The sequence below is a fragment of the Nanorana parkeri genome, unplaced genomic scaffold (genome assembly GCF_000935625.1).
Source record: "Nanorana parkeri isolate BGI_ZX_2015 unplaced genomic scaffold, ASM93562v1 scaffold2585, whole genome shotgun sequence".
Classification (NCBI taxonomy): Eukaryota; Metazoa; Chordata; class Amphibia; order Anura; family Dicroglossidae; genus Nanorana; species Nanorana parkeri.
Window position 1 is genome coordinate 120,262 of NW_017308853.1, and position 9,218 is coordinate 129,479.

At 46.5% G+C, this 9,218-nt stretch overlaps 1 protein-coding gene across 1 annotated transcript in view; it reads left to right on the top strand.

Moving 5' to 3' along the window:
- The window catches only part of KIF3C (kinesin family member 3C), a 41,933-nt gene that overhangs the window by 30,883 nt on the left and 1,832 nt on the right, over positions 1–9,218 (top strand). The window contains exons 2-3 of the mRNA XM_018573866.1: positions 6,744–6,845; positions 8,495–8,617. Of these exons, the coding sequence (XP_018429368.1) occupies positions 6,744–6,845; positions 8,495–8,617 (225 nt within the window). The remainder of the gene's footprint in view (positions 1–6,743; positions 6,846–8,494; positions 8,618–9,218) is intronic.

The window sequence follows — 9,218 nt, forward strand, 5'->3', positions numbered from 1 at the left end:
TATTATCATAATATTAACAATAATAATAATACTAATAATAAGACAATTATTATAATATTATTGATGATGATATCATCATCGATATCATAATCATCATCAATAAAATTATGATCATTGTCATCATCATCAATAATATTATGATCATCGTCATCATCATCATCATTATTATTATTAATCACAGCTAATTAAACTGAAAAAAATAAAATTAAAATAAAATAAAAAATATATTCCTTGCAAAAATGCAAGTACTCTGTTGAACTGCAGTTCTTTACCCCCTTGTAAAAATCAATTAAAGGGAAGACAAATCTTTAAAAATAAATAATCTTCTCTCCTCCCAAATGATTGGGGGGTCAAAAGCATTTAAGACAAAATAAGAAAATCTAACATCAGATTTCCTGAGACTTTAGAACTAAACTCTATGGAGTCAAGTGGTAATCAATACCTGGCTATAATGATAATCAAATACAATCTGCAATATATCAAAAGCTTATAATGATCCACTAAAGGGAAGCACGGTCCCTGAAGACGCAGTCACGGGATGCCGGAGAAGAAATTTACAGTAAAAGCATCCAAATCTCATTATCAGCTGAGCTTCTAGAGACGGGGCCTTTCGATAGCATAAAATATGTGCGAGGATCAGCTGCTGTTACTAAATATACCGATGTGCAACATGCGTCAAAGTGTCGCACCAAAGTCATGGTAATTCTTAAAGTGTACCTGTCTTCAAAACTGAACATAACAGAAAAAAAAAATACATTAGTTGACCTTCAGTGAAAACTGCGTGTCCATATGATCAGTAGGTACATAGATATCAGCAGTTCATTCAGTATGCAAAGCTGACTGTAAAATGTGTGCTTGGCTCCAACCCCAACAACCTACCAAGCCTTGGAATGGTTAAATCTCCCCAATATGTATCCAATTGGGGGAAATTTCCGTTCACTTCCTGTTAAAGAAACACACCAGGAAGTGAGAGGAAACTTCTCCAAAGTAAGGAAAACCCCTTCCCTGGAACAGCTTCTCCCATTGGAAGATTTCCCCTCACCTCCTGTAACAATAACAATGTAAAAAATTCCATTGAATGACCCCCACAGGACACCCACAGCAACAAACCTTGACAGCGGTTCTAATCATTTCCTACTCCATCCAAGACAAAAAAAGAAGCTTTGGCTAGAAATACACTTTAAAGTGGAACTAAAATCAAAATTTGGCTTTGGACCCACCACCTCCATGAAGGCCAATAAAAATGTAAACTGCAACACTGAAACCACCCCTTGTGTGTGTATGTGTGTAGAGCGGGTGACCACCCAATTGTGCAGTGCTATTATTCTCAACACGGCAGGTCCACCCACCCACAATTAGACATGTAAGCTGTGGGAAAATTAGATTCAGTTCAGATATTTTTATATTTTGAGATTCGGGTACGAAATTCAATTTGCAGAGGGGGGCGGGTGATTGGAAACCAGTGGAGGGATTAGCAGAGGGGGGTGGGAGATGGAAGCCAGTGCAGGGATTGGCAGAGGGGGTCGGAGGATGGAAGCCAGTGCAGAAATTGGCAGAAGGGGGTGGGAGATGGAAGCCAGTGCAGGGATTGGCAGAGGGGGTCGGAGGATGGAAGCCAGTGCAGAAATTGGCAGAAGGGGGTGGGAGATGGAAGCCAGTGCAGGGATTGGCAGAGAGGGGGTCGGAGGATGGAAGCCAGATATGAGAATAAGAGAAGATATGAAGCCAGCACACCATGGATCCATAACACATAATCCAAACATTTATCACAATCAGTGCAAGTGCAACATTTCGGGGCTACACAGGACCCCCTTCATCAGGCATGTGATTAGGGTTGAACCCGGTCCGAACCTGAGCTCATCTGAACATAGAAGCTATATGGGCCTCCTGCCAAATCAGCTGCGGATCGGGGCTTTCCCTACAGCTGACAAATGGGCGGGATGCTTCTGCTGACATAATTTACCTTGTATGGTCACACGGCCATATAAGGTAAATGTCATTTACATACTATAGCCATATAAGGTCAATGCAGTCACTACATCCAGTCCCTTTGCTGACATCAATGTCCTGCCTGCAGCTGATTGGGCAGTACAGAAGGAGCTTCCTTCCGGGTTTCAGAGGAGCTCAGGTCCAGATTGGGTTTGGTCCAAACCTGAGCTCATCACTACATGACAAAGGGGTTCCGCTGGTGACGTGTTCTCTTGTGGTTAAAGTGCATGTCCCACTAAAACGTTTTCCAATCAGTTTGGAATAGATCGGGGAAGCGATAGAACCCGTGTCACGTTTTACTGCCACCTGGGCCACCATTTTTGAGCTTTTCCTACACTTCCTGTTCTGCTGACAAAGGTTTCACCAGACAGGAAGTGAGGTGACATCTCCAATATCAGAACTAAATATACTTTTAGTAGAGTATTGAAGGCTGGAGTCCGTGTCAGATTTTGATCTCTGTCTGTGTCCTTGTTGTGGACTTCCTGTCTGGTGAAACTGTTGACGAAAAGTGAGCAAAAATCTCTTTAAAGGAGAACTATGGGGTCAGGGCTTTTCCCCATAGTTCTCCTCAGGGTAACGGGAGGACACAAACAGGGGTCCCCGGATTGCATTAAAAACCAGACAGGCGCCCCAATACTTTCCCACTCCAAATCTAAAACTAAAATAAAGACATTTTTTGGACTTGGTAAGCTCGTTATTTTCAGCTGTTTGTGACGTGAAGAAACATCCAGAACTTGGTGCCGAAATCTGAATTTCAGGGTTTGTTCTGCTTTTTCCCAACACCCCGGTGTCTCAGAATCAGCGGCATGTTCCTGAGATCTAGCGTGCCCCGGACACACACGCACACGCGTACAGCATGCGTTCTCCATTATGAGGTCATGAATTATGAATGTGAGGCACAGCAGGGTCCCGGTTGCACGCAGACCCTGCTATCCTTGCAGGAGATGAGAAGATTCCCCCCCGCCCCCCCGGGAGGAGATAACCTCGGAGATATTCCCACTACATTCATCACCGGGCTTTGTGGTCGGCTTTGATTGGAACCAGGACTGCAATCATCCAAGCATTGCAACTTCAAGGGGATCCGTCACTTTAAGATGATGCATCCGTCCGTTTGATGAAAGTTATGGAATTTACTAAAATGAAACTTCTGTTCTGCTTCGTCTTCTTGGATTATAATTCACTTTTTTTATAGGGCTGTGCAAATTAACGATTCATTTCTCGATTGATCGTTAATCTTTTTGATCGCTAATGAAAACACTCACCTCTCCGCCGTCTTCCGGGGAGTCCAGTCGGAGATCCGGTGACGTCACGGACATCGACGTCACCGGACTCCTCACCCCTTCCCCAAGTGGCTCCGTCGGCTAACGAAGGGAAGGGGGGAGGAGTCCGGTGGCGTCGATGTCCCCAAGTGGCTCCGTCGGCTAACAAAGGGAAGGGGGGAGGAGTCCGGTGGCGTCGATGTCCCCAAGTGGCTCCGTCGGCTAACGAAGGGAAGGGGGGAGGAGTCCGGTGACATCGATGTCCCCAAGTGGCTCCGTCGGGCTAACGAAGGGAAGGGGGGAGGAGTCCGGTGACGTCGATGTCCCCAAGTGGCTCCGTTGGGCTAACGAAGGGAAGGGGGGAGGAGTCTGGTGGCGTCGATGTCCCCAAGTGGCTCCGTCGGCTAACCAAGGGAAGGGGGGAGGAGTCCGGTGGCGTCGATGTCCCCAAGTGGCTCCGTCGGCTAACGAAGGAAAGGGGGGAGGAGTCCGGTGGCGTCGATGTCCCCAAGTGGCTCCGTCGGCTAACGAAGGGAAGGGGGGAGGAGTCCGGTGGCGTCGATGTCCCCAAGTGGCTCCGTCGGCTAACGAAGGGAAGGGGGGAGGAGTCCGGTGGCGTCGATGTCCCCAAGTGGCTCCGTCGGCTAACGAAGGGAAGGGGGGAGGAGTCCGGTGGCGTCGATGTCCCCAAGTGGCTCCGTCGGCTAACGAAGGGAAGGGGGGAGGAGTCCGGTGACATCGATGTCCCCAAGTGGCTCCGTCGGGCTAACGAAGGGAAGGGGGGAGGAGTCCGGTGACGTCGATGTCCCTAAGAGGCTCCGTCGGCTAACGAAGGGAAGGGGGGAGGAGTACGGTGACGTCGACGTTAGCCGTCGGAGCCACTTGGGCCGGTGAGTTTGCCCAAGAAACTTGTTCTGCACGAGCGCCAGCCAAGGCATTGGCCTATACACATGCAGCACAGCAATGACCTATACACATACAGCACAGCAATGACCTATACACATACAGCACAGCAATGACCTATACACATACAGCACAGCAATTACCTATACACATACAGCACAGCAATGACCTATACACATACAGCACAGCAATTACCTATACACATACAGCACGGCAATGACATCATAAAATGAACTAGGATCACACTCATCCAGCACGTTATTATTCTGAGTTGCCGCACTCAAGCGGCGGCCATATTGAGTGGGGCACCTGAGATTAATAACGCGCTGGATTAGTGTGATACTAGTTCATTTTATTACTTAATTGCCGTGCTGTATGTGTATAGGCCAATGCAGTTGGATCTGTATGTGCGTTATCATTAATCGAACACGAAAATTTTAATCAGTAACAGCCCAACTTTTTTATTTTGTCTGATTATAGATCTGTGTTTGTCCCAAAACTCACTTCCTGCTGACTGACCCCCCTTCCTCTTCTGGAAGTCTCAACTATTCTTTCTGCAAAATAATAATTTCTAAGAAATGTGCCGTTTCTGGAAAGGAACGGGGACTTCTTCAGCTTATATCCCCGTTCATATATTTGCTATGTGTGCAGCACTGTCTAGTGGCTCCGTGGGTCTAGCCAACCCGTACATGTAAGCACGGTGTACCACACAGGCCAGAATTCATATACACTATATGGCCAAATGTTTGTGGACACCTGACTATAACACCTATATGAGCTTTCTAGACATCCCATTCCAGAACCATTAATATGCAGTACCACCTTCCCCCTTTGGGGCTATACCATCCTCCACTCTTTTGGGAAGGCTTTCCACAGGATTTCAGAGGGCGTCTATGGGAATGTGGGCCCATTTCCGAGGTCAGATACTGATGTTGGATTAATATTATTATTATTATAGAGGATTTATAGAGCGCCAACAGTGTGCGCAGCGCTGCACAATATAAGGAAGACATTACAATCACAATACAATTCAAGACAAGATGGTAAGGAGGGCCCTGCCCCTGAGGGCTTACAATCTAAGAGGGAGGGGCCAGCGATACATGAGGAGGGAGCTGTGTGCGGATGAATTGTTTGAGAACGTGATCATTGAGTGGTCAGGTTGAAGTGGGATCGGCTTCCCTGAAAAGATGAGTCTTTAGGGAGTACCCTAAAGGTAGTCGGAGTGGGAGATAGATGGACAGGTTGGGGTAAATAGTTCCAGAAGATGGGAGAGACTCTACAGAAGTCCTGGAGGCGAGCATGGGAGGAGTTGACGAGGATAGCTGGAAAGCAGAAGGACTTTTGAAGAGCGGAGGGGAGGTTAGGGTGATACTTTGAGACAAGGTTTGAGATATAGCCGGGGGCAGAGTTGTGAATGGCTTTGTAAGTCATTGTGATGAGAAGATCTGGCTCACAATCAGCATTCCAATTCATCAGTAGGGTTGAGGTCAGGGCTCTGTGAAGGACACTCAAGTTCCTCCACACCAAGCTGCTCAAACCATGCCTATATGGAGCTGGCTGTATACACAGAGGACAGTCATGGTGGAACGGAAAAGGGTCTTCACCAAACTGGTCAAACCATGTCTTTATGGAGCTGCCTTTGTATAGAGGAGGGGGTCATGGTAGAACATGGTATGCACCTTCACCAAAATGCATATGTTGATATTTATTCCCATTCAGCCAAAAGAGCTGAATTGAGGTTGAGTACAACTCTTGGATGAGAAGACCTGGCTAGTGTTCAGTAGGGTTGAGGTCAGGGCTCTGCACAGGACACACAAGTTTCTCCACACCAGACTGGTCAAATTGTGCCTTTATGGAGCTGGCGTTGCACACAGGGCATGGTCATGGTGGAACAGAAAAGGGCCTTTACCAAACTGGTCACACCATGTCTTTATGGAGCTGGCTTTTGTACACAGGACATGGTCATGGTGGAACAGAAAAGGGCTTTCACCAAACTGGTCAAATTGTGCCTTTGTGGAGCTGGCTTTGTACACGGGGCATGGTCATGGTGGAACAGAAAAGGGTCTTCACCAAGCTGGTCACACCATGTCTTTATGGAGCTGGCTTTGAACACAGGGGACAGTCATGGTGAAGCAAAAAGGTTCTTCACCAATCTGTGACCACAAGGTAAGAGGAGCACAATTGTCTTCAATGTCTTTGCATGGTGTAGAGTTAAGAGAACCCTTCTTTGGAGACACCTGAACTCCATCATTTAGAGGGGTTTTCATATTCTTTGGCCATGAAGCTTGGTATGATGGTCAGGTTTCCATATATTTCTGGCTATAGAGTATTTTTCTCAATGACTCAGACCTCCCTGCACAGGACAAGCTACGCAATCATGTTGGATTTTGTATCTTCTTTATTTATTTCTCAATCATAGTAATTGTTAGAGTCAAGTGGACACATTTAGGTACAAAGTGGATGTTTTATACCTTTGCTTGCATCTTGCCTAGAGCTCTCTTCATATGTTCTCGTAAACACACTTACTAGTATAGGTAGTTATGTGCTATGAAGAAGACAGCTGACTGTTCTGTACTTCTTGTTGAGACACAGGCGATGGAGAGCAAGCTTCTGATTGGAGGAAAGAACATCATAGACCACACAAATGAGCAACAGAAGATGCTGGAGATAAAGCGTCAGGAGATCGCTGAGCAGGTGGGTGAAGGGCACATCTGGGTTTTCCAGGACTCTACGTATTATTAATAATCCACCATGGCTGACCTTAGGCTATATGGGGCCCTGTGTCATCCTCATTACAAGTTTCCATGATCGCATTTCCCTGTAGAAGGGCGGGGGTTTTAAACTGCATTATTATACAGCCCCATTGGTGTTCTGTTTAACCCAGAAGGGACATTTCAATTTTATTGGGCGTCTAATGGACTTAGGGACCCATTTGTGGTGTCCAGTAGTGAATTCTCCCTTCCATAGTGGAGATGTCTCCACTCCTTCTGTTACATTTCCCCTAATGTAAAATAACATCAAATCCAAGAGGGAGAGTGGGAATCCCAATGGGTTGCAACGGTTGAGTAGACCTGGCACAGAGTTTTCATCACCACCAGTCCCTAAGAAACTATTCAGATTTAAATTGTGCATGTGTAATCTCTTAAAGTAAAGACACACATGTATATCAAGTACCCAACGTTGCCAGCACCTATGGGCAAATGCTTCAAAGAGCTCCAGCAGAGCCCCAAAGCCCCGGGCTCCAATGTGAACATAGTAGCTTCAGTTCTTGAAGTTCTGCTTGGCTCTGCCCATTCTATGCCTCACTTTTGGCCCATTCTTATCATGGACATTCTCAATGATCATCTGTGAGGTGCAGGAGGTGGGAAGAGGGAGGATCAAGCTATTTGCATTTTCCTTAGGCTTTGGAGCTCCCAGAGACCTTGATGCCTGCTATACAAGTAACAGGCTTTGGTGCTCCCAGGGAGCTTGATGCCTGCTAAAGAAGTAACAGGCTTTGGAGTAGGGCTGCAACAACTAATCGACATAATCGTTTATAATCGATTATTGAAAAAGTTGTCAACTTTTTCAATAATCGATTAATCGGCTTCCAATCAGTTGTCCCTGTTCAGAGCTCCAACTACTGGAGACCTTGATGCCTGTTATACAAGTAACAGGCTTTGGAGCTCCCAGAGACCTTGATGTCTGCTGTATAAGCAACAGGCTTTTGAGCTCCCGGAGAACTTGGTGCCGGCTATACAAGTGAGACTTTATTTAAGAGGATTTTAGGTGAGTTATTGGTGGAGAGTTATTTGAACTCTCCACCATGTTCCAAAAACTGTAATAGGTTGGCTGACCTTTTAAAAAAGCATCACCGTAGCTCTCTACAGTCGATTGAAAGGTGTAAAGCTGCCAATAGACATAGACTCGAGAATCTTTTACCTGTGTACCAGGGCGCATGTTTATGTTTAGGCCTATAGAAAAGGTGGAGGAGGAGCTTTGCACACACCTCGGGGGCCGGCTTATCAAAAGAACAAATCAGCGTTCAGAGGTTTTCTGGCCCTCTAATCACCCTTTACCCAGATAAGACTCACTCGCTGGTGTCCACAGGTGCACCATAGACAACCTTATCATGGTCTAATCTGCCCATACTGCCAGAATAAAAGCATCTGATGTCATTTGAGCATTTTTAATTACCCTGTGTGTTGGAATGGGATAGGGGTAGGGCCTTTAGCAAGAGCGTCCTCTGTTGAAATGAATGGAACCCCAAGAAACATGCAGAGCGATACACCTACTAGACATGAGAAATGCTCATTATAGCACCATCCACTCACTGTGTCTATTGTGCCTTTCTCACTGTACAGAAAAGACGAGAGCGCGAGATTCTGCAACAGATGCTAGTTCGGGATGAGGAGACGGTGGAGCTGAGAGGGACGTATACATCCCTGCAACAGGAGGTTGAAATGAAGACCAAGAAGCTGAAAAAGGTGAGGAACATACTATCTTCTTGTATTATTTCGTTGAGACGTACCTCTCTGTAACTCTTAACGTACCTTCCAGTGCCCCACCTTCAGGCACCCAGAATATGTCTTATGTTCAAGCATTTCCATCTTGGAACAATAAGTATTCTTTAAATGGCTTAAGAGCGTGATCTCTAGAATGTTCCTGAGCATGAGGCCCCTTGCTCAGAGAACATTCACTTCTATTCCCTTTCACAGGTTGGTTCTCCATGCTCATAGCTCTACAGACAGCTCCTGGTCTCTAGCAAGGATCATAAACCCAGCCAACATCGATTCTGATCATGTGATCACCATGTCAGCTATGAAATGTATTAAAGGAGAACTATGGGGTTAAGACTTTCCCCCATAGTTCTCCTTAGGGTAACGGGAGGACACAAACTAGCCTCGTTCCGTCACCCTAGGCTCAGTATACCGCGAGTTGTAGCTCGCGGTATACTGAGACGCCGCAGCTGAAGCGGATCCCGACAATTGTGCCGGGATGCGCCCAGCTGTGTGACTGACAGCTGGCTCCTATCTAGAGGCAGAGCCAGCTGTACCCACCCCCTCCCCCGTCCGTTCCGCCAGTCAG